This window comes from Erythrolamprus reginae, chromosome 6 (genome assembly GCF_031021105.1).
Source record: "Erythrolamprus reginae isolate rEryReg1 chromosome 6, rEryReg1.hap1, whole genome shotgun sequence".
Lineage (NCBI taxonomy): Eukaryota > Metazoa > Chordata > Lepidosauria > Squamata > Dipsadidae > Erythrolamprus > Erythrolamprus reginae.
In genome coordinates this window covers 35,951,435-35,978,174 of record NC_091955.1, presented here as the reverse complement: position 1 = coordinate 35,978,174, position 26,740 = coordinate 35,951,435, and the positions used below count along the sequence as shown (strand labels likewise).

The 26,740-nt window shown below is 42.5% G+C and overlaps 1 protein-coding gene across 1 annotated transcript in view; it reads right to left on the bottom strand.

Moving 5' to 3' along the window:
• The window catches only part of DOCK4 (dedicator of cytokinesis 4), an 826,344-nt gene that overhangs the window by 202,448 nt on the left and 597,156 nt on the right, over window positions 1-26,740 (bottom strand). The window contains exons 40-41 of the mRNA XM_070755516.1: window positions 5,001-5,142; window positions 3,840-4,006 (exon numbers count right to left, since the gene is read on the bottom strand). Of these exons, the coding sequence (XP_070611617.1) occupies window positions 3,840-4,006; window positions 5,001-5,142 (309 nt within the window). The remainder of the gene's footprint in view (window positions 1-3,839; window positions 4,007-5,000; window positions 5,143-26,740) is intronic.

Here is a 26,740-nt window from a genome sequence, read left to right as displayed (position 1 = left end):
GTCTTGTGCACAGATCCTGGCTTCCGAACTCGGGGTAGTGCTGGCAGGGACCTTGGAAGGAACGCCCGCCACCAGGCAGATGAGGCAGCAGCTTCAGAGAAGCAGGCGGGCGTCTCCTCAACTCATCCAGCCAGCAGAGGAGCAGAGGGCGCCAGCTCTGGAATTCCTGAGCTGAGGCAGCTTTGCTCAGAGAGCCTTTGCCGACCTCTGTGCCCTCTCAAAGGCTCCAGCAAAGGTGGGAGATTGGGGTGGGGGCTGATGGAGCCAAGCCCCATCCCGCCGTATGATCGAAGCCACCTGGCGGGCTCCTCCACCGGCTGGATGCGTTGAGAGAATGCTCGCCCATTTCTCCAAAGCTGCTGCCACGTACCCTACTTATCCTCGGGGCTCAGCCGCCAGCTTCCAGCCGAGGACTGCTGGGCAGCCCCGGGGACAGCCGCCACCAACCCTGATTGCCGCCCAACATTCAGTGTATAATATGCACCCATTTTTGATGCACCTTTTTGAAGTAAAAAGGTGCATCTTATACACAGAAAAATACGGTAATTTATGACTTTTATAATTACTTTAAAAATGACAACTGCAATACAGAAGATAAAACAAACAACAATGTTGTTAAATCTTAAAACAATGTTGTTTCCTTAAAACAACAGCTGAATTGCTCAAAGATCCAGGGGAGATAAAAAATATGTTGAATGAAGATACAAGAATGTCAGAATTAATAGAGGCAATTAAAAAACAGAAAAATAATAAAACTCCAGGTCTAGATGGGCTGCCATCAGAATTATATAAAGAAATACACGATTCTTTAGGAGAAACTCTAATTGAGGCATTTAATGTGGTATAAAAAGAAGTAAAGATGCCGGCTTCATGGTTGGAGGTAAATATCACTTTGATTCCAAAGGAGAATACTGACCTAATACTAATTCAAAATTATAGACCTATATCATTATTGAATTCGGACTATAAAATATTTATGACAATAAAGGCTGAGAGACTAAAAGATACTTGAATAAATGTATACATATTGATCAAAATGGTTTTTTGCCCAAAAAGCAAATAAAAAACAATATGAGGATGATATTGGATATGTTAGAATACTATGAAGTGCATAGTGTGACACAAGTGGCACTGATATTTTTAGATGTTCCAAAAGCTTTTGATAATGTGATTTGGGATTTTATATTGAAACAGTTAAAATATATGGAATTTGGTGAAAATTTTATAAATGTGTTTAAAGCAACATATGCCAATAAAGAGGCAAGAATTATAATAAATGCAGAAACAATGCAAAGATTTAAGATTCAGAAGGGTACGAGGCAAGGATGCTCATTATCACTGCTCTTTTTTATATTAACTCTAGAGGTATTGACAAGAATAACCCAGAAGGATAAACAAATTAGAGAACTGGAAATTAAGAAAGAAATTTACAAACTGCAAGCTTTTGCAGATGATCTCGTATTTACAATAGACAAATCACTACAATCTGGCCTGTGCTTATGGAAGTACTGGGAGATTATGGGGAAGCAATTGGATTGAAAGTAAATAAGGAAAAAAAACTAAAATGACAGTTAAAATATGTCCAAATTACAGGAAAAATATAATGGTGAAAAGAATAAGTCTCCAAATAATGAAAAAAGTGAAATATTTGGGAATATTATTAACAGCAACATGTATAGCAATTAAAGAAGATAACTATAGCAAATTAAATGATCAAATAAAGGCAGTTTTGGAGAGATGGGGAAAGTTGCAAGTTTCCCTTATGGGGAGAATTGCAACTATAAAAATGAACATCCTACCAAAAATCTTTTTCCTATTTCAGAACATACTGTACCTATAAAATTGGATAAAGAATATTTCAGAAATTTGAACAAAATGATATCTGAATTTATTTGGCAAGGGAGAAGACCTAGAATTAAATTAAAACTATTACAAGAAACTAAAGAAAGATGATGATTCAGCCTACCAGATTGGAAAAGATATTACCAATCTGCTGCACTCACATAGGTGAGAGAATGGATCATTTTAAAAAATAAGACATTATTAATGCTGGAAGGACACAACATGCAAATAGGATGGCACACATTTTTGTTGGATGGCAGACACAAAGGTCACCAATACTTCCAAAGGCATCATGTTAGACAAGCTATTTTTGGTGTATGGATAAAAATCAAACAACAGATCTACATGGAAATTCCAGCTTGGCTCTTTACATTAGAGATGTTGGACATTCTAAATCCAGAAAGGAGCTACAAGAGGAAGGGCTAGAACTGCTATGGTGGGCATATCTGCAGTAATCACAATATATAAAAGATAGAAAATAATGGGGTATTAAGAAAGAATCAATGGCATTAGACAAAATTTTGCTAGGAATGGACGAAAAAGTGGTAAAGATAATTTAACAATGTTTATTGGAAGATAGAATGGCGGATGGAAACCATGGTAGTGTGGGCTCAAAATTCTGGCTATAATATTGATCTGGACAAATTTATTTATTTATTTAATTGGATTTGTATGCCACCCCTCTCCGGCAAGAACTATGGCAAGAGAGAAGGGAGAGAAACAGGAAACTAACCTTGGCCACTGCTTATGAATAAAATTTATATACAATGTTCTACAGGTAACATCTTTCACCTACAAGGTTAGCAAAAATGGACAGAAAACTCATGTTGGAAATGAAAACCAGAAAAAGGATATTTTTATCATATGTGGTGGTTATGTATAAAAGCAAGGAAATTCCGACACCAGATAAAGATGTGGCAGGAAGAGATATTAAATAAAAACATAGATATGAAACCAGAACTGTTTCTACTAGGAATCACAAAAGAGAAATATGACAAACGAGAGATATACCTAATGCTGCATATTATAACTGCAGCAAGACTGGTTTATGCACAATACCTGTCCTTGGGGCAAAAAGGATGGGGACTATTACTCTAAGTGACCCTGGTGCCAGTCAGTTTGATAGAATTGTGTGCTTCTGGCCTCTGTTTGATAATTTAACTTTTAAGCCTTTCATCTTTGCTGGGTACCTAGATTCCTTTTCTTTCTTAATCAGTACTATCAGTCCTCATCACTATCTCTTCTTTCCATATAAGCTTTCTTAGATATGAAATAGGGCAGTGATGGCGAACCTATGGCATGGGTGCCACAGGTGGCACACAGAGCCATATTTGGTGGCACACAAGCCATTGTCTTAGCTCAGCTCCAACATGCATGTGTGTGCCGGCCAGCTGATTTTTGGCCACAGAGGCGAGGGGGGGGGGCTTTTTGGCTTCCAGAGAGCCTCCCGGGGGGGGATGAGGGAGGGTGTTTTACACTCCCTCAGCTCCAGGGAAGCCTTTGGAGCCTGGGAAGGATGGAACACGAGCCTATTGGTTCCCACCAGAAGTTGGGAAACAGGCCGTTTTTGGCCTCCAGAGAGCTTCCTGGGCGTTGAGGAAGTTGTTTTTGCCCTCCCCATGCATTGAATTATGAATGTGGGCCCTCATGCCTGCACGATAGCACACACGCACGCTCTTCCGGCACCTGAGGAAAAAAAGGTTCACCATCACTGATATAGTATATTATTAGGAATGATATGTATCCATAAAACCCCCAATTTCACATCCTATCTACAGTATGTATGTCATGTAAATTTGGCATATATTAATGCTTTCTATATGATGTGAAGAAAACCATTTTCATTTTCTAAAATAAGAAAAAATATGTATTTAATATATAACAAATCCCAGTGAGTCATCTTTACTTTACATTTTACTTTTCATTTCTATGAATTCTTCTGAGAAACCATGAAATGAATCAAATATTTGTTAATGAGAATTGGAATGATAATATACCTTGAATTCATTGTCTTTGTCTTTGGTCCCTTTGTGAAATGGCCTGTCATATCGGAATCGCCAAATATGATTTACTTTATAAAAACTTTTTATATTATCTGGAATGCCTTCTCTTTGCAGAACATCCCGGCTTTCAGGAATCGGTGTCACAGCATAGATTTGCAGATCTATATATAAAATGTTAAGTACTAGGAAGAGGATGCATTTGTTAGATGAAAGAAAGCAAGGTAAAGTGCATAATGGTTAAACAAACAATACTTCTTTTCTGATTTGGAATTTGCCAGAGCAGAATAGCTGGAAAACAAAAATATGAGTTTGCCTAATATTTTAGTCACATTGTTCTTTGCATAACAGACTAGGACTCATTGACCCGTACTCTGAAAGAAAGAACTTCTATTACTATGCATCTGATTACAAATTAAAATTTTCAGAAGGGAACCTGCCAAACATATTATCCTGTGCCACTTCTTCATCTTAAGAATTCTATGCAACCTGTTTTCTTTCTGTTTTAGAATATCCATTAGGACAATATTCAGTCATTAGCCAAACATTTAAAGCATTTATGATTAATTTTTGTGTATATTCCATTTTTAATTTTTTTAAAGTGTAAGCTACCTTGAGTTTTCATTTTAATCAAAAGGAAATCCGTAATTCAGTTAAATATTTTTGTTGCTATTATTTTTCCTCTTTTCTTTTAGTCAATATTTCTGTTAGCATGATCATGATGATCAATGTTTATGTCCCATCAAGTAATTTTCATCTCCTAGGTACCACATCGATACTCTGCATGACAATCTATCCCTAACCTTCTCTTTTAGGTTTGGTCATCCAATATTGCAACTATTTCTTTTGTAACTAAGTCTAGTCACCTTGCTGCTGGTCATCCTTTCCTTCTCTTTCCTTCCACCTTTCCTTGCATTAGATCCCTTTTCTAAAACCCATGCTGATACTATATTGCTATTCATATATCTCTATCTTCTTTGTAACATCATGACACAGCTTTTGCATCTGTATCAGTATATTTAATTTCCTTTTTCCATTACTATTTTTAATGTAAATCCAGATCTCTACTGTAGATTTTAAATGTGGATTTTACACACACTGATCCATATAAAGTTAAACTAGATTACATGAATGGCTTTAAAACAATAATAGGGATACACTGTGCCTCTGCTTGAAAGATGGTTTCATCCGTTTGATTGGCATGTTGCATAGCAATGGCATGTGGAAACTCATTTAACATCCGTTGTTGAAAAGCCTCCAGACGCTCATAATCATGTCCTCGGCAAACAAATTCTTTGTTCTACATAATGAAAGAAAACTCTTTCTATAAATAAATGTGGAAAGTTTCTTCTTTTTCTAAGATTCTTTGGCAATGTTCCTCCTTTGTAAGTCTTTCAGAGGGGAATTTTGTGTTCTATTATCAACTACACTCTATCCCTAGCAATTAAAAATTTAGGATTAAAAAAGTCCCACCCTTTTATTTTGGAGGGGTTGCAAGACAGAAGTACTCTTGAAAAAGAATTCAAGGGAAACTAAAGATGTATTAATTCCAAAAATAAAACAATATAGTAGAGTACTTGAAGATATTTGGATTTTGTTTCTTTCAAAAAATAGTTTTTGTTTTTGTGTGTTGTATAACAAAGACAAAAAGTTGCATAACTTGTGCCAGTTAAATATCCTTTTTGTTAGACACATATACCAAATAATGCTTAATCAGATTTTTGTTGTAAGAAATAAAAATTGAAAAGTACCAGTTTAGATGGAAATTACTATATTCAAATTATGTTCAAAATCCACGTGGTTGCCCCAGTGGCTCCCAATTAGTCATTCCATTAGAGAAACAGATATAAATCTCACAGAACACAGACTACAATAGCAAAATGAAATTTTTCAATTTTATTTAAAACATTTTACAATTTAATAATATTAATTATTATTATATTAAGTTATTGTATTACATGATTCATGGTGGCGCAGTGGTTAGAATGCAGTATAGCAGGTTCTGATGACTGCTGCCTGACTGCAATTTGGCAGTTCAAATCTCACCAGGCTCAATCAAGGTCTACTCAGGCTTCCATCTTTCCAAGGTCAGTAAAATGAGGACCCAGATTGTTGAGGGAAATATATTGACTTTGTAAATATGTTAGACGGGGCTGTAAAGCACCGTGAAGCGGTATATAAGTCTAAATGCTATTGCTATTTGTTGGAGAAGTACATGTAAAAGCAGCATAATTCGGACACCCGGGGTGGTGTCAAGCTGAAGCAACGTGCAGGCTAGAAGTTCCTGGTCTACACTCGAGATTTTTCGCCAAAAAAACATATAATCGGGGACAGTTCTCCCTGGAGAGGAGAGATAGAACAAGGGGAAGTTTCCAGCAGTGGGTGGGGTGCAAATCCCCATTGCCGGTGGTGAAACCCCCGTATTTGGGCGGAAAAAAGAACTGGGGCTTATCTCCGGCCCAAAGGCTTGGTGCACTGAGTTGACAACTGGGAAGCAAAAAAGAAGGAGCGGCGGTATCAGCCGCTCCTTCTTTTTTAAGATAAATGGTCAAAGCAATGGAAACTGCAGTTTAATGTTTCCAAATATAAAATAATGCACTTGGGGAAAAGGAATCCTCAATCTGAGTATTGTATTGGCAGTTCTGTGTTAGCAAAAACTTCAGAAGAGAAGGATTTAGGGGTAGTGATTTCTAGGAAAAGCAAGTAGGATGCTTGGCTGCATAGCAAGAGGTATAACAAGCAGGAAGTGGGAGATTGTGATCCCGCTATATAGAGCACTGGTGAGACCACATTTGGAATACTGTGTTCAGTTCTGGAGACCTCACCTACAAAAAGATATTGACAAAATTGAACGGGTCCAAACACGGGCTACAGGAATGATGGAAGGTCTTAAGCATAAAACGTATCAGGAAAGACTTATTGAACTCAATCTGTATAGTCTGGAGGATAGAAGGAAAAGGGGGGACATGATCGAAACATTTAAATATGTCAAAGGGTTAAATAAGGTCCAGGAGGGAAGTGTTTTTAATAGGAAAGTGAACACAAGAACAAGGGGACACAATTTGAAGTTAGTTGGGGGAAAGATCAAAAGCAACATAAGAAAATATTATTTTACTGAAAGAGTAGTAGATCCTTGGAACAAACTTCCAGCAGGCGTGGTTGGTAAATCCACAGTAACTGAATTTAAACATGCCTGGGATAAACATATATCCACCCTAAGATAAAATACAAAAAATAGTATAAGGGCAGACTAGATGGATCATGAGGTCTTTTTCTGCCGTCAGTCTTCTATGTTTCTAAAATTTAAAAGTGTGATAAGATTGATTGATTGACCAAAGTAAGATTACTACCCCTTCCATTTTAAGTAGTAGGTATTGATGATTATACTATTTGTGCACTAGCTTTAATATAAACATAGGAAAGATCTGGGAACATCTAGAGAGAATTCTGAATATGTCAACAATTTTTTCTAAATATCAGAAGAAAACTACACCTGGAACCCCCTCTACATCCAACACTAAACCAAATATAGAAATGGCAACGATAGAAAAATCTTCTCTCCAATCAATACAGGCCTCATTAGATTTAATCCAAGAATTTATGGTGCAAAGTCAGGAATCTGCTTCAACAACACAAGAAACAATAAAGCAAAATCAGGAGGAAACAAATAAGAATTTTGAAAAAATGGCAGGGAAAATCAAAGGTTTAGAGACACAAATGGAGAATATACAAGAAATCATTATAAACCACGAACAAAGAATAAAGAGAATGGAAACTAATATAATACGAACAGAAGACAAAATAGGAGAAGCAGAGGGAAGATTGAGAGTTGCCAACAAAGAGCTGGAGGGCTCGATTGCAGTATTGGAGATGGAGAAATCCGCACATTTCTTGCGCTTCCAGAATATTCCCGAGAATGCAGAAGATTTATTTAACAAAATGGCAGAACTAATAATTGAAAACACACAAATAGAAGAAGAGGAGGTGAGAAACCATATTGATGAGATATACAGGATTCAGATTAATTATGCTAAGAACTAGATTACCAAGGGAGGCGCGTGTACGATTTACGAAGAAATCTATCAGAGATGAAATTTACAAAACAACAAGAAATGGGAAAGTAATGTATCAGGGGAAGGAAATAATTATTCTCAAACAGATACCCAAACGAATAAGAGAGAAAAGAAGAGACTATCATTACTTAATGACCAAACTCATGAGAAGGGAAATACCATTTCGATGGTTAATCCTGGAAGGACTTTTAATAATTTGGAAAGGAAAAAAAATTAAAATAGATTCATTTGAAAAAGCTGATTACTTCATTGGACAATATCTACAAAAAGAAGGAGATAGTAATTCGGACATAGACCATCAGATGCAGGAAGAAGAAACAGGAGAAAAAGACAGAAGGAGAACAAGAGATGGGGGAAATACAAAGGGAGGAAAGAGCAGGGGCAAAGTGGCAGTAGAAGGAAGAAGAAAGGAGAGAGAAGGAGAAGAAGGGAGTAGAGAGGAAAAAATATGACGAAAACATTAAAATTATTTTCGGTAAATATTAACGGATTGAATTCATCTACAAAAAGAAAACAGACAATGACCAAATTATTGAAACAAAATGCAGATATATTATGCCTACAAGAAGTACATATAAGAAATCAAGACTCTAAATTTCTAGAAAATAAAAAAATCAGGTAAACTATTTATAGCATTAACAGATTCAAAAAAAAGGGGGCATACATTAGGGAAAAACTTCAACATGAAAACAAATTATGCAGACAAGAAGGGAAGAATATTGGGTATAAAAATTAGAATAGGAACCAAAGAAATAGTCCTAATGGTAATATACACTACAAATTCAAATAAAAAAGAATTTTATAAAAAAATTAGAAGAACAGGTAATACAGGTAGGAGGGGAAAACATATGTATTATTGGCTATTTCAATGCAGTACATAATATCCAAAAAGATTATAAAACAGTAAAAAAAATAGAGGAAAACCTTGCCAACGGAATTTTTTGAGATGGTGAGAGAACACAGACTTACAGACCTATGGAGGAAAAGACATATCCAGGATTTAGAATATACCTTCTACTCACCACCCCAGAAATCATGGTCAAGGATAGACATGATTTGGACAGATAAAGAAATAGGAAAAATTACTGAAGAAATTGAAATAGGACCAAATATATGGGCGGACCACCACCCAATAATAATAAAGATAAAAGAACCAAGAAAGAATATTATAGATGGACTTTAAACCAAACATTGACTAAAGAACAAAAGTACATTAATTATATCAAACAAGAACTTAACTTATTTTTTCAGGACAATTGGAACAATGATACTACAATACAGAACATCTGGGACACCACGAAAGCATATACAGTGGTACCTCAAGATATGAACCTAATTGGTTCCAGAGGGAGGTTCGTAAGACGAAAGGTTCGTAAGACGAAACATTGTTTCCCATAGGAAACAATGTAAAGTCAATTAATCCGTGCAACAACCCCCCCCCCCCCAAAAAAAACGCTGCCGCCCAGCTGTCACCTTTTAAAACAGCCGGGGGGGGGGGATTCCCAGCAGCCTCCTGAACCCGAAAGCCAAACCCGAACTTCCGGGTTCGGCGTTGGGAGGCTGCTGAGAAGCCCCCCGGCTGTTTTAAAAGGTGACATCCGGGCGGCGGGGCTTCTCAGTGAAAGTTTGGGTTTGGGAGGCTGCTTTGGGTTTTTGGTTGGGGGGGAGGCAGGAGGTCCGGCCTGACACCCCCCACCCCAGCACTTCACCTTCCCCCCCAGCCACAAACCCAAAGGTCCCCACCACAGCACCCGCTGCAGGAGACTTAGCCTCCCGATCCTCCCCGCCCGTCACCCGTGGCCTCCCGAGCACTTTTGCCTGATGGGAAGCGAAGCGCTGGGGTGGGGGGTGTCCTGACAACTCCCACCCCAGTGCTTTGCCTCCCGACGGGCAAGAGCGATCTTCTGCCGGTCATGGGCGAAGGACGGGGAAGCCTCTTGCAGCAGCTGCTACAGCCCCCGGCTTCCCCGCCCCTCTTCTGCTGGCCACGGGCAAAGGGCGGGGAAGCCGGGCAAGAGCGATCTTCTGCCAGCCATGGGCGAAGGGCAGGGAAGCCTCTTGCACCAGCTGCTACAGCCGCTGGCTTCCCCGCCCTTCGCCCATGGCCGGCAGAAGATCGCTCTTGCCCGGCTTCCCCGCCCTTCGCCCATGGCCAGCAGAAGAGGGGCGGGGAAGCCGGGGGCTATAGCAGCTGCTGCTCGGGGGGGACGGAGTTAGTAAGGTCCACCTGCTCCCCCCTGAGCCAAAAACCCAAAGACGGCTGCCGGCTTGAGCCAGGAGGCATTCAGGGCGAAGTGCACGCCTGCTTCTCTCTCTCGCCTTCCCCGCGCGACTGCTCCGCTTGGTCAGCGGCTCCGGAGAGGCAGGAGCCGGGCGCTGGCCTGCCTTTTGTCCCCCGCTGCCGCCACCGCCCGCTGGCTGTGAGCGCTCTGCCAGGCGGCCAAGAGGCATTCAGGGCGAAGTGCATGGAGGAATGGGAAGCTGAAGCCACCGGCTAGACCTCCAGCGAGGACGGGGCGGGCAGCGGCTGGGCGCGGCGGTGGCGGTGGTGGCGAGGGTGCATCCTACTCGGGGCTGGCGGCGCCCGATGCAGCGGGGGATATCGGCGCAGGAGGCAGGAGAGGACCGGGCGACTGGAGCAGCAGCGGCGCCGCCACGCCCGGCTTGGCTTCCCTGGCCGCCGCAGGCACCGCCCGCCGCGATCTTCTGGGCTACGAGAGGCATTTCACTTTCCTGGCTTTCGAGGATGAAGAGGGAGGACTTCCCGGGCGGAAGGCGTGCCCCTCTCTGCAGCTCCTTTTTGGCTGGGAGGGAAGGTGAAATGCTGGCAGCTGTAGCAGCTGCTACAAGAGGCATTTCACTTTCCCTCCCAGCCAAAAAGGCTGGCTTTCGGGGATGAAGAGGCAGGACTTCCCGGGCGGAAGGCGTGCCCCTCTCTGCGGCTCCTTTTTCGCTGGGAGGGAAGGTGAAATGTCGGCGGCTGTAGCAGCTGCTACAAGAGGCATTTCACTTTCCCTCCCAGCCAAAAAGGCTGGCTTTCGGGGATGAAGGGGCAGGACTTCCCGGGCGGAAGGAGTGCCCCTCTCTGCGGCTCCTATTTCGCTGGGAGGGAAGGTGAAATGTCGGCAGCTGTAGCAGCTGCTACGAGAGGCATTTTGTTTACCAGCCTCCCAAAGGTGTGGGCTGGGGTCTTTCCAGGAGAGCAAGCAGCCTGAAGCCGAAAGAAACGCGTGGAGGCTGGTAAACAAAAGGCAAAACTTTCGGCTTCTGGGTGGATGGGAGGAGCTAAGCAGCCGGAGATGTTGCCAGCCCAGCGGCGTTTTACATTGATTCCTCCAGCCGCTTAGCTCCTCCCATCCACCCAGAAAGTTCTGCCTTTTGTTTACCAGCCTCCACGCATTTCTTTCGGCTTCGGGCTGCTTGCTCTCCCAGAAAGACCCCAGCCCACACCTTCGAGAGGCTGGTAAACAAAAGGCAGAACTTTCGGCTTCTGGGTGGATGGGAGGAGCTAAGCGGCCGGAGGAATCAATGTAAAACGCCGCTGGGCTGGCAACATCTTCGGCTGCTTAGCTCCTCCCATCCACCCAGAAGCCGAAAGTTCTGCCTTTTGTTTACCAGCCTCCATGCGTTTCTTTCGGCTTCGGGCTGGACAGGAGGAGCTAAGTGGCCGGAGGAATCAATTTAAAACACGCTGTGCTGGCAACATCTCCGGCTGCTTAGCTCCTCCCATCCACCCAGAAGCTGAAAGTTCTGCCTTTCGTTTACCAGCCTCCACGCGTTTCTTTCGGCTTCAGGCTGGACAGGAGGAGCTAAGCAGCACGGAGACGTTGCCAGCCCAGCGGCGTTTTACATTGATTCCTCCGGCCGCTTAGCTCCTCCCATCCACCCAGAAGCCGAAAATTCTGCCTTTTGTTTACCAGCCTCCACGCATTTCTTTCAGCTTCAGGCTGGACAGGAGGAGCTAAGCGGCCGGAGGAATCAATGTAAAACGTTGCTGGGCTGGCAACATCTCCGGCTGCTTAGCTCCTCCCATCCACCCAGAAGCCGAAAGTTCTGCCTTTTGTTTACCAGCTTCCACGCGTTTCTTTTGGCTTCAGGCTGGACAGGAGGAGCTAAGCAGCACGGAGACGTTGCCAGCCCAGCGGCGTTTTAGATTAATTCCTCTGGCTGCTTAGCTCCTCCCATCCATCCAGAAGCCGAAAGAAAAGATTAGAAGCTGGGGGAGTCGGGGTGTGTGGAAGAGGTCCGCGGGAGAACTGGGGGGAGCTGCGGTGCCTAGACACCCGCCTGCAGCAAAACCACCCCGCGACCACCACCTTTGCCCCTAGGGGAAAGACCCCAGCCCATACCAGCTGCTTGTTTTCCTGGGACGACGCAAAGACCACCTTCGGGAGCTTCCCAGCTGGGTCCCTTCCACGGAGCGGTGGCTGTGGTTCCCCCCAGTTCTCCCGTGGACCTCTTCCACACACCCTCGCCACCCCCAGCCTCTGTGCCGCCGCCCGACTGTCAACTTGTAAAGAAGTGAGAAGACAAGGAGGAGCTGGGTGCCAATGGCGGCGGAGGAAGGCGAATGCTGCCCGAAGGCTGGGAGGGAGGTGGAATACAGGAGGAGGAGGAGGAAGAGGAGGGAGGCAGGGAGGAAATTCCGGAAATGACAGTCACAAGGCAGGGAAATCCCTGCTGCAGTAAGAGAGCACAAGGTAGAGCGCATGCGCAGTAGGAGAGCCCACGCCCCCGGCTCGGGTTCATAAGGTGAAAATGGTTCTTAAGACAAGGCAAACAAATCATGAACCCCGGGTTCGTATCACGAAATGTTCGTAAGACGAGGGGTTCGTATCATGAGGTACCACTGTATAAGGGAGCTAACAATAGCATACTCAGCTAAAGCAAAGAAATCTAAAGATAAAAAATTGAATGAATATAAAAATAAAATAAAACACCTAGAAACAGAAATGCAAAAAGATCTACAAAATGAGAAATTAAGAGAAGAAAGAGATAAACTAAAACATAATATTAATTTATTAATACAAGACGAGGTCGCCGGTAAAATTAGGGCAGTGAAACAAAATCAATTTGAAAACGCAAATAAAATGGGCAGGTGGTTGGCATATAAATTACAAAAAGAACAAGAAGAATGATACATACAAAGATTAGAAGATGAAAACGGAATATACAATGGAAGCGAAAAAGAAAATCGTGGTTAAATATTTTGCAGAACTGTATCAAAAAGAGGAGATAAAAGAAGAACAATTAAACACATATTTAGAAAAATAAAAAATAAAAGAGATATCAGTATTAGACAGAACAATATTAAATAAAAAAATAACATTAATGGAATTGGAAAATGCAATATTGAAACAAAAAAACAAAAAAACACTAGGCCCTGACAGTATACCAGGTGAACTTTATAAAGAACTAAAAGAAACACTAGGGAAAATATTATTAATTATATTTAATGAAGTCTTAGAACAGGGAATAACACCAAAATCTTGGACAGAAGCGTTAGTAAGCTTAATACCAAAGGACACCTCAAGAAAGCAAAATATACAAAATTACAGACCAATATCATTGCTTAACGTAGACTATAAGATTTTTATGTCAATTATGGCAGATAGAATGAAACCAGTTCTGAATAAGTTGATAAACACGGATCAAAATGGATTCCTTCCAGGAAGATATATAAGAAATAATATAAGGGCGATATTAGATGTATTAGAATTTTACAAGGTACACTCTGATAAACAAATGGCGCTTATGTTCTTAGATGCGCGAAAAGCATTTGATAATCTGAGATGGGAATTTATATTTGAACTATTACAAAAAATGAAATGGCCCTAAATTTATTCAAATGGTACAAACAATATATCATATGCAATTCGCAAAAATTATGATTAATGGGGAATTAACAGAATCATTTCAAATTTGCAGAGGTATACCTCAAGACTGTCCGTTATCTCCATTATTATCTGTTGAAACAACGTTAAATCAAATAAGGACAAATCTAAGGATTACAGGTTTGAAGGTTAGAAAACAATAATTTAAAGTGCAGGCATATGCAGACAATCTAATCTTTATAATAGACGATCCGATAGAAGCAGGGGAATACTAAATGAGGGAAATAAAACAATATGGAGAGGTGGCAGGTCTAAAAACCAATAAACAAAAACCTAAAATTATAACTAAAAACATGAAACCAGAACAAGAACAGGAATTACAAAAGCATTTAGGGATCCAAATTGTAAAGAAAGTGAAATACTTAGGTATAACATTTACCAAAAGATGTAGTACAATTAAAAAAGATAACTACGATACATTAATCAAAAAGACAGAAGAACAACTGATTAGATGGAACAAATTGCATATTTCACTTATAGGGAGAGTTTCCACAATTAAAATGACGATCCTACCAAAATTTCTCTACTTATTTCAAACAATTCCAGTAAAATTAAATAACTTTTTTTGTAAAACTACACATAGGAAGAAACTAAGAATAAAACTTAAATGCTTGCAGGACAAGACCAAACAAGGCGGATTCGGACTCCCAGATTTTGAAACCTACTATGAAACAATACTGCTTTGGATAAAAGACTGGATAGAGGTTAAAAATCAAAGACTACTAGCTTTAGAGGGACATGATATTCTACAAGGGTGGCATGGATTCCTATGAAATGAGAAAAATAAAGTTCCAACATATTTTAAAAATCATATAATTAGAGATTCTTTATTAACGACATGGATAAAGATTAAGAGAGAGCGTTATATTAAAATGCCAAGATGGTTTTCCAGCATGGAAGCACTTCCAAACATCCTCCAGATAAAAAAAATAGTGAACTATAATCATATATTAGACGAGAGAGGTAATATCAAAACAAGACAACAACTGGAAAAACAAAATATTATTATTGATTGGTGGCCATATACACAAATTCAGGTAAAATGGCAGAAAGACAAAAAGAATAACAGAATTCAGGAGAAGGATACTATATTAGACAAATTGATATTAGGCCAAGAAAAAAAATTTATAACTAGGCTATATAGTTTTTTAATTGACTATAAAATGGAAAAACAGAAATAGTTAAAAAATGTAGGACATACCATATATTTAGATCAATAGGAATCAATGTGAAAAAATTACAAAATAACATATAAAGAAAATATTCAAAAAATGTTCTACAGATGGCACCTGGCACCAGCCAGAATAGCAAAAATGTATCCCAACTTGAAACCAAATTGGAGGTGCAGAAATAAAAATGGAATTTTTTTTCACCTATGGTGGACATGCCCCAAAATAAAAGAAATGTGGAAAAAGATTAAAATGTGGATTTTTGAAATGACTACAATTAAATTGACATTAAAACCAGAAACTTTTCTTCTAGGCATAATAAATCAGAAAGTTAAAAAAGACTACTACTATTTAATACAACATATTATTACAGCAATCAGAATCACGATAGCTCAAAATTGGAAAAAAACAGGAAACACCATCAGAAAGAGAAATGATTAAAAAAATCTATGACTGTGCAGAAATGGATAGATTAACCCAAAAACTTAAAGATAAAGAAGAATCAAAATATTATGAAATTTGGAAGAAATTATACGAGTGGGTCGACATAATAGTGGTAAATAAATCAGATGTTCCCAGAATCAATCCAATATACAAAATTAAGATCGAACTAATCTGACTCTAGACTAATTGAATTACAGAATAAACATTTGACATAGGCCGTATAATGAAATAAAAAAGGAAGAACTGTACAATTAACAGTTCAATTGGGAGGGAGGGAGAAGTACTGGCAGTTTTATAGTTTATATTCTAGAATGTAAGTACAATATTTCAACAAATTGAGAGGACAGACGATTTCGCCGGGCCGACATTTGCGGTGGCTGGGAGGGACAAGAACACCGCCTCCCAGCTGGGCGTGCTCGTGTGGAGCGCGGCCATGCCCACCGTCGGCCTGGCAGCAGGCAGGCATCCACATTGGGCCGGGGAAGGGGAAACGGCACTGGCCCGAGGTTCTGGACTGCGGGGAGAGGCGCGAGCACTGCCCCCTTGCCGGGCGCTCCTGCGCGAGCTCGGGGCATATTCCCTTGCTTCCTGGCAGCAAATTAGTTGTTTGTTCGGGCCGTGGGAAAAACGCTGCCGGCCCACCTCCCAGCTGATCCCTGGCTGGCCCAGCATGAGTGTGCCCTCGAGCCATAATCGGCTTTACAAGGGCTGCTGGGAGAGGGGAGGGGCGTGCAGGCCTATTTCAGGGCTTGCACTTCCCGTCCTCCCCCCTTTTTTCTCCCAGCTCGCCTCCTGATCGGTCCTCCTCCTCGGATTGTCCTTGGACCTTTGGAATTGCCTTGGGAAACAGAAGGAGGAAGTCGGGATCATCGGAGGACATCTCGCCGCCATTGCATGGGGCCGCAAGTAGCTGGGGGGGGTGTTGGGCTCTTGGTTGTTTTCTTGGTTGTTTTCTTTGCTTGTTTTAATTTAGAGGTTTATCTAAGTTATGTTACTGTAAATTAATTAATTCAGGTACAGGTTAGTTTGTAGCCTTGTGTTTTTTGTGTGGTAGGGAAATTTGCTGAGCTAGTGGGGGGAATTTGTCTCTATTGTGCCTTGGTACAATACCCCTCCTTCCCCTAAGAATTTTAATTTTTGATTTTTGGCAGTATTAGCCTGTTTATAGTTAATTACGTTTCATTTTGGAAGAGTTTTTTGTGGAAACCAAGTTGAAGTTGCCTTTTGGAATTTGCGTAGTCTTATAAATTATAAAATAATAGAATTTTAAAATATATCTCTATATATAAACAATTATTACTTTGCCTGCGTGATTGGAGGCGATAGTCACTTCTGTGGGGTTAATTTTAACCAAGCTAAATCATTTCTAAGCTAGTGCCATTTAGGCCAGGCTACTGGCACATTACAAGGCTTTTATTTCCGGCCTTGTTATTTTCCAGTAATTCATCAGTTTGTTGCTTACATCTTAATGTTGCTTCTCATTATTTCTCACTTATCTTAGACTTCATCGTTTTGTGTGCCTAACGGGCAATTCCCTGGTGGTTATGTTATTTAAAAAAAGTTATTTGCCAAAGGTTCTCTTCATTTTAGTATTGAGGCATTGTTACTTAAGCTAAGTTGATTGTTTATTTATTGAGAGCCATTGGTTTTACAGTCATGGTTATACTGTACTGAATTATATAGGATATATTTTCAATTTAAGTAAGTGTTTGGTAGCATTCGCAATTATGGCCCCACGAAAGGATAAGAAAAAGAATGTGGAGCCACAGGCCATATCCCGCCCAAAACGTAGAGCAGTACCAACGCAAAAAGCTAAGGAAGCCAATGAAGCCAGAAAGGCTCCCGGTAATAATATTGGGAGGAACACAGGAGATGGTCTCACTAATAATTTACTTTCCAAGTTACTAGACCACATGGAGGTGATGAAAAATTGGATGAGAGCTGGGGGCAACCAAACATCGGGATGAAGTGCTGGGCCAGCATCCCAGAATATAGCTGGCACATCTGTGGTTGCCAGCGGGACATCTGAGCCTGCTAGTGCGACAGGCAGGCGCCCAGGGAACCAGCAGGAACAATAAGGTGGAGCTGCACAACCCATGGGTGAGTCCAATGGTACCACACCAAACACAAGCACTGACTCTCTTTGCAATAGGGTTTGGTCTAGTAACCAGGGCACAGAGTCACAGCTGGCGGACAGTCCTACTGGGGAAATAAGTCTGGGGGGCACCCAGGGCACCAGTAAGCCGGCCCCAACCCCGGTCACGGCAGCCCAGAGTGGCAGCACAAACAAACACCCCATCAGGGGGGAGGCAGAAGCATCACCCTTGGCTTGGAATTACTCTCCCATGATGCTCGGGTTTCATCTTCACCCCACGGTTAAGGAGAGAATTTGGAGGGGGGAATACGTTGAACAGGGAGGTCCCCAAAAAAGAAAAGGAGGAGGAAAGGGGCACAGAAAAGCAAAAAAAGACAAAGGTGGACAGAAGCATTAGCTCCTGGCTATATGGGTTCATGACCTACTTTTACGTCAAATTGGAGAAGGAACCTAGCCAGGCCAAAGCCATGCTTAAATATATGGACACGATTGTGAAAACCCATTATGAATATGATGGCCCGGCCTGGCTTCAATATGACGAAATGTTTTGCATGCATGCCGCAGTGGACAAAAGATTATCATGGGATGGTCAATGATTTATGGACCCATGTAACACATTCATGCCCCCCCGCAAGGGTGAGCGCACAGAAAGCGGGCATCTTATGCTGGCAAAGAATAACATATCGGCAACACCTCGCCACTGGGCAGGGCAGGGGATTCGGACACCCCTGCTTTGCTACAAATTCAGCGCCAAGGGTGTTTGCAACTGGAATCTGTGCAAATACCGCCACGCGTGCGCCAACTGCGTAGGATGGCATGCAACGTATGCATGTTCCAGAAATAAGTCAGGGAAATTTAAGCAGGACAGGTCAGCTGGACCCAGAGTTAACCCGCAAAATCAAGGAAAAGGGACCCAGCCCAATTAGATTGTCACGCCTTGCTCTCTGGCTACAGGGGTACGGTTTTAGGGATCATGCAAGCGAATTAATATTGGGTTTTAAAGAGGGCTTCAGGATTCCATACCAGGGCCCCAGAAAAGAATTTGTGGCAGATAATTTAAGGTCTGTAAAGGGTTTGGGACACGTAGTCCGCAATAAAATACACAAGGAAGTAAAAGAGGGTCGGGAAATTGGTCCATTCCTGTCTCCCCCATTGAAGAATCTCAGAATGTCCCCACTAGGGGTAGTGCCCAAGAAAACCAAAGGTGAGTTCAGACTGATTCATCATCTGTCATTCCCACCCAGTGAGTCAGTAAATGATTTCATTCCAGAAGCAATGTCTTCGGTAAGATACACCTCATTTGATGAGGCCATAAAGATGGTTCGGCATTGCGGGATAGGTGCTCTGATGGGCAAATGTGACATCAAATCTGCTTTTCGGCCTCTTGCCCATTCACCCCAACGATTTTGATCTTCTGGGGTTTCAATTTGAAGGGGGATACTATATCGATAGGGTCCTTCCCATGGGTTGTTCTATCTCATGTTCCCTCTTTGAGCGTTTTAGTTCATTTCTGGAATGGGCGCACAAGCAGTGGACTGGCTCTGATTCCATCATTCACTATCTAGATGACTTTATGGTGGCCAGCCCGGGCGATAGCACCCAATGTAAGTGGTTAATGGATGCTTTTAGGTCTCTTTGTGCTGACCTGGACATCCCCCTTGCAGACGAAAAGACGGAGGGGCCCTCTCCTGTTATTACATTCCTTGGTATTGAGATAGACTCAGTGGCCCAAACTTGCAGGCTTCCCCAGGATAAATCGACTAAGCTCAGGGATAGGATATCTGGAGTATTGGCAGCTAGAAAGGTGACATTGAAACAATTACAGGAAATCTCTGGTTTGTTAAATTTCGTGTGTAGGGTGGTAGCACCAGGTAGGGCCTTCACCAGGAGAATTTTTTCAGCGGCCAAGGGGCATAAGAAGCCCCATCATAGGACCAGGATCAGCCTGGGAGCCAAGAGAGATCTGCGAGTGTGGCAGAAATTCCTTGAGCAACACAACAGGGTTTCGTTTTGGAGGGAGGAACGACGGCTGGAAGCCGAATTACAAGTGCATTTGGATGCTGCTGGGGGTGTCGGTTTCGGGGTGGTCCTGACAAATCGATGGTGCCAGGCTCCCTGGCCTCAGGAATGGCAGGAGAAGGGCATTTGCAGGGATTTGACAGTTTTGGATTTGGAGTTTTTCCCCATTATTGTGGCTGTCGAGATTTGGGGGGAAAAGTTCAGGAATAAAACAGTTTTGTTCTGGTGTGACAACCTAGCCGTGGTGCACGTCATTAACTCGTTGTCTTCTAAGAGCAAATGCATGATGTGCCTAGTTCACCACTTTGTTAGCAGGTGCCGTGAAATCAATGTTTTATTCCCGGCCCATCACATCCCGGGCGTGGAGAACGGCCTAGCTGATGCCCTATCACGGGGACAGCTGGCCAGGTTTCAGGAGATGGCACCGGATGCTCAGCAGTCCTCACACAAGGTCCCACCTCACCTGTGGCAGCTTGGGAACTTGAGGTCAACAGAGCGGTAAGCATGTTGGTGGCCCCTGGCACCAGACAAGCATACTTCAAACCAGGTGAGGAGTTCTGGGCTTTCAGGCATAACACAGGCCATACGCGTTGAGAAGCACCAGCAGGGTGGGCTCCTAGAACAATACATGGTAAATTGGCTGGTTTGGCATTTCTAGCGAAAGCTGGTGGTTTCCAAGATACGTCCAGGGAGTTCAGAGTTAGGAAGATGCTGGAGGGATGGTCCAGGGAGCAGATGCCAAGAAAGGTCGACCAGAGGAATTAGCTTTCGGTTTCCCAGTTAATAGTGATTTCTGAACAGTGGGGGTTGTTATGATCCTCAGGTTACAAAAAAATTCTATTTAAAGCGATGGCTTCCATATTGTTTTTTGGGGGTTTTAGAGTCAGCGAGGTCCTTGCCTCTTCCTGCAATGATTCATCCTTAAGAGCTTTTCAGGCTAAGGACCTGTCTATTTCCAACAATATGGTGTCACTACACTTGAGATTCTCCAAAACGGACCAACTGGGTAAAGGCAAAGTGGTCCACCTTTCAGTAGCTGGGGTTAAAGAAATATGTCCTGTCTCAACTTTAATATGCTTTTTAGAGGCGAGAGGAGACAAGGAGGGCTACCTGTTTTGTCACCAGAATATGGCACCTTTAACGAAATATCAGTTCTGGACCATCACCAAGAAGGCCCTATTGGGAATTGGTTTGGGCCCCCTGCTATTTGGAACACACTCCTTCCGAATCGGGGCCACATCAACAGCGGCCAGGTTGGGGCTCCCGGCGAGCCGAATCCAAGACATAGGCAGGTGGAAATCTTCGGCTTTTAAAGGATACATAAGGACAGCAGTGGAAACACCGTCCTTGCCCAGTAACTAACCTTGCTCTGTTTTTCTCATGGTCTAGGTCCTGGCCCGGCTCCACCATGTGTTATGCGATGTGTGAAGGAGATGCCCGTGAGTTTGCCCACAATACTGAAGTGTGGGAACAGCATAATTTTCTGTGCTGGCAGAAGAGCTGCAACTTCCCATTGGGGAACACAGTTGGCTTTGAGTCGCCATGCGACAAGGTGGAGTGGCTGGGATGCAGAGGGTTGCGCTGGGACGGACTCCTCCCACTGCTGAGAAGCTGGAACCACAGAAGGACTGGACCCAGTGTGTTGGTGTTGCACTTGGGTGGCAAGGTCGTCGGTCTGTTGAAGGGCTTGGCGCTTGTGGTCCAAGTCGGTGTGGACCTTAGGGTCAGGAGGAGGGGGCCCAGCATGCGGCTGGTGTGGTCTTGGATCCTGCCTCGCAAGGCTTGGAGATATGCACAGCATCCAAGGGCAATTGATAAACAGAGGCTACGGGTTAACAAGGAAATTGGAAAAGTAATTTTGGCCGAAGGGGAATTTATAATTAGGCATCCAGACATCCGCATTCATATTCCGGATCTTTACCGTCCAGATGGGGTACACTTGACAGATGTTGGCAACGACATCTTCCTGGCAGACCTGCAGAGGGGCCTGCAGGAGCTGGGTGTCTGACCCCCAGCTGTGGCAGAAACTGGGTGGAAAGGGTGTCAGTAGTAACTGGTGTTCTCCCTTGGGCATCTTTTAAAGGTGATGGGCTCCTTCGTCATACAACTCATGCTTCCTCCCCAGACGGAGCGGTGAGAAGAAGGAGTGGTTGGGGCTCATGTACGTCACTTCCGGTTCCGGGTCATGGAGGTGAGCCCTCCCACACGCTGGGCGTGGCTGTCCCGTTGGGGTGAAGGCGTGGCACAACTCAAGGACTCAAGACCCATCCCACCATTAAAAAGACCCAACAACAAAGAATGCCATGATGAATCAACCAAAGCTAAGCTCTTCAACACATTCTTTGGCTCAGTCTTTGTACACATCAACAGCTCACCCCCAAAATTCCCTAATTTCATCTCAAACATTCACAATGACTTAACACAAATAGACTTCACAGAAGACAATGTTGAAAAAGGCATTACATGATCTTAAACCAGGGGTCCCCAAACTTTTTACACAGGGGGCCAGTTCACTGTCCCTCAGACTGTTGGAGGGCCAGACTATAAAAAAAACCTATGAAAAAGTAAAATACCAATAGAAAAGTAATGCATCAATTAATATATTTCCATAAATTATACTTTTCTATAATTTCATTCAATATTTCCAAGCTCAATTAATTTTCAGGCACTTAGCATTTACTATTATTAACTTTCATCAATCTTCTACATTTCGAAGTATATTTTAAATGCATAATGCAAACTCATAAAATCATACAGTACATATCATAAACCCCTTATTTATCATATGTATCTTCCATTAATTTCAGATCGTGCAGAATGCAGCTGCGAGAGCAGTCATGGGCTTACATAGGTATGCCCATGTTTCACCATCACTCCGCAGTCTGCACTGGCTGCCGATCAATTTCTGGTCACAATTCAAAGTGTTGGTTATGACCTTTAAAGCCCTTCATGGCATTGGACCAGAATATCTCCGAGACCGCCTCCTGCCGCACGAATCCCAGCGACCGATTAGGTCCCACAGAGTGGGCCTTCTCCGGGTCCCGTCAACTAAACAATGTCGGTTGGCGGGCCCCAGGGGAAGAGCCTTCTCTGTGGCGGCACCAGCTCTCTGGAACCAACTCCCCCCAGAGATTAGAACTGCCCCTACTCTTCCTGCCTTCCGTAAACTCCTTAAAACCCACCTTTGCCGTCAGGCATGGGGGAATTGAAACACCTCCCCCGGGCATGTTCAATTTATACATGGTATGCTTGTGTGTGTGTCTGTTAGTATATGGGGTTCTTTTAAATCTTTAAATATTTTAAAGTTATTTGGATTATTTATGATTTGTTCTATCTTGTTGTGAGCCGCCCTGAGTCTTCGGAGAGGGACGGCATACAAATCTAAATAATAAATAAATAAATTTTACCTATGTAATTCTATAGTTCTAAAATTCTATTCCAATTTTATGAATTAATACATCCTAATATTAAACAACACTTAAATATATCTTTTACCAATATTCCATAGACAATCCATATTTAGCCACCCCGAGTCTGCAGAGAGGGGTGGCATACAAATAATAATAATAATAATAATAATAATAATAATAATAATAATAATAAAAATATCAATCATCCCTCCTCAAATTTCTACCACTGTTCTCATTTCTGTCTCTCCCCCTTTTCTCTCTCATTTGTTTCTCATTTCTCCCTCTTCCTCCCTTTTTCTCTCATTCCTTCCCTCTCTCACTTCTCTCTTTTTCCATCCCTGTCTCCTTCCCCCGTGTGTGTGTGTGTGTGTGTGTGTGTACTCTTGAACCATTTACAAAAACAGGTGAGGGCTGGGTTTTCTTTTCTGTTATTACTTGGGTGCTTTTTACCATATGCTTAAATCAAGAGTCACTTCTTTCTCTCTCTTTCCCTTCCTTCCTTCCTTCCTTCCTTCCTTCCCTCCCTCCCTTTCTTTCTCTCTCCCTCTTTCTTCCCCCCTCTCTTTCTCTCTCTCTTCCTCCCTCCCTCCCTCAACACAGCAGAGCCGTTCACTTTCCCTCCATTCCCTTTCAGCAGGAAGGGGCAAAGGCACGTCTCTCTTGCCTCTGGCTCGCAAGGGGGGCTGCTGTGGCCGTGGCTGACCACCAGGGGGCTCCCCCCGCAGGCGGCGCTGCCCTGGCAGCTCATTAGCTTCCAAAGGGAACTGAGCGTGCATGTCCACCTTTTGCCCGTCTCAGCTTCTCTCGCTCCCCAGCCGAAAAGGCATGAAGGGGGAGGGGAGGAAAGGCTTCCCAGCATCCGTCCCCTCCCCCCACTGGTTTGTTTGGTTTTATTTAACTGGAGGGACCAGCCTAGAAATGGCCCCAATGCCACGTGTCGCCCTCCCTGGGCTTACAAGTGGCAGCCCGCCCCGCCCCGTGGCACAAGGCGAGCACAGTGGTCAGGGGGTTGCTGTTGTGGCAGCAGGGGCCTGCTGATGTTAAGCCCAGTGGCACCGAACAAAGCTGGCTGCTCAGGAAAGCAACACATTTGAAAAGCGCTCATTTGAAAAGCGCACTGCTTCCCTCGGCGGGCAGCTTTGCTGGCAGGCGCAGGGCTTGATGTCAGCGGTCCCCTGCTGCCCTGACAGCAACCTCCCAACCACCATGGTCCCCCCCCAGCAACGGACTGTTAACAGTGCTGGAAGTCACACGCAGGCCGGATAAATGGCCGCATCTGTCCCGCGGGCCGTAGTTTGGGGACCGCTGCCTTAAACCATCTCTATCAGAAAGGGAGTGGGGTCTCATGACTGCAGCACCGGGATATTTCCCTCTCTCCTGGGAAATGTCCCCAAGTCTCATTGTCTGGGGGTTCTGGTCCTTTTGGACCAGACCGGATCGCTCCTGCAGGGAGAGTGATGCTTGGAATGCTGCCAGAGGCCTGGCAGGGGCCGGCATGCCCTGTTGGATGAACTGGCTTGTCTCACACTGGCTGTGGTGAAGCTGGACAGGCTGCAATGCCTGTTCCTACACAGCTGCAGAGACTACGCAAGCTGGGAGGATAGCCGAATGATTCCATGTGGAAAGAGAATTGAAAGACTTACTTGCAGAGGGGAAGCAGAGATTTTCTGTCTATGATGGTAAGTGGAGAGTGCCTGAATTGGATTTTAGACCTTTGTTTCTCGCTTGGTTGCTGGACGGGGTTAAAATGGCCTGAGATTGAAGAAAGCAGCTAACTGTGCAACGTGGCATTTCAGCAAAAGCTTTTAAAATAGCGAAATTTCCCATCATTTGGATTATTTTCAACTACCTAATTGGTTCTCTTTGAAATTCGCCTTTTGGCATTTGAAATTTTTAACTTTTGTTTTGGAATCCTTATCTTTCCTTTCCTCTATAAACAAAGAACATCGTAAGACAGGAAGTACGAAACAGGAAGTTACAGTAAAAGATCCATTTAAAGCTATTCAGAGAAGATCCACATAGAGAAGACTTGGAGAATTGATCATCTAGCAACATCGTGTGGCCGGAGGAAATATAGCAGTTTGCTACTGGTTTTAAATACAGTATTCTAGAGAAGAATGACCAGCCAATGCATTAAGGAAGTCAACGTTGAAGATATAACTATAACTGAAAGATAAAATATATAATATAATTTATAAAAGGACATTTAATAAACCAATAAAATTTAGATATACTTAATATAAGTTTCTTCTTTTCTTCAGGGGTCAATTTTAAAAGTTCATGATTATTAATATAAGGTCCAAGGTTTTAAGAGTCTCCTTCCAGAATAAGGTTGACCTTTAGTTATAATCCAAAATTTATCCAGTTGTAATCCAAATTTAAAGTATAGTCCAGTTCTCGTCCAGTTGTATATCAATGAATCGAATTAAAGTTATAAGTCACTTATAATCCAATAGAATCAAAGTTATATTAAAATATAGTCCAGGTTCGAGGTTTCAGTCCAAATCAAGTTAATTATAATTCAAATTATTGTTACAGTCCACTTGTGTCAAGTTGTAATCCAAATAGCGTTTATAGTCCATTTATAATCCACATCAAGGTTTTATTTTATTTTATTCGTTGTGATTTGAGCATTTATTTATAATGCAGGTTTCCTCCAGACAGTCCAAATAGAGCAAATAGTCAAATTTCTTTCAAAAATCACTCTTATTTGTTTTGAGCGAATATAAACTTCAATTTTCTACGAAGACAAATTTAATCCATTTCAGCTCAGTCTTTTATTTTCAGTTATGCATCCTCTGTTCCACGATGTTTATTCTTTCCTTTCAAACTTGTATGTATATTTTATTTTCTGTTCGTTTTCAAACAGCAATCCTTATGCAAGTAGTAAGAAAAAAAAGTTCCAGGAACTGCAGCCTCTCTAAGTTCTCTTTTCTCGTTCTTTAAGATCTTAGATTTTTAATATTAATATGTCATTCTTCATTCTACTCTCATCTCCTAGAATTCTCTTCAGGGATGGAAATCAACTATAAAAGGTGATATTTGTAGTTTTTAATTCTGTTCTTGCAAATTTAGCGTTTTTAGCATTTTTTATTTAACAAAAATAGTTCCGGCTGCTAGTTCCCTTTTGCCCAAGGATATGGGTTTTTCTTTACTTTTCTTGTTTGCCTTCTAATTTAGAATTAAGTTAAATACTTTTAAAAGTTGTGGAATCTAGAGAATTAATTTTGTAACTTACTTTCTTCTTTCCTTCTTTTTTTCCCTTTTCTGCTCTGCTGTATCGAAAAATGACTTCTTCTTCTGCTCGTCTTCTCTTCCGCTGGTGTGGGCGTGCTGCTATGGCCATGTCTTCGGGGATTGCAATGTATATAGACAATTCAATAAACTCCAAACAATTATATACTGACCAGGATAGTAGAATTTTAATTGTACAACTGAATATAGATCCAAAACCTCTCCTCATTGTCTCTATTTATGCACCCAATGGCAAGCAAATGGAATTTTACAAACAACTACATCAAAAGATAAACGAACTAGCTACTGAGAACATGATTATAATTGGCAATTTCAACGCAATTTCAAACAGATTAGTGGACCACTCAGGTAAAAAGAAAGACAAAAAAAAGAAAACAATCCTGCCAATTACTTTTCAGAAAATGAGGTCAGAATTATTATTAAATGATATTTGGAGGGAACGACATCCTTTAACTAGACAGTATACTTTTTATTCGAACCCCCACAAAATTTGGACAAGAATAGATATGGCCTAGGCCTCGAAAACAACCACAGAACAA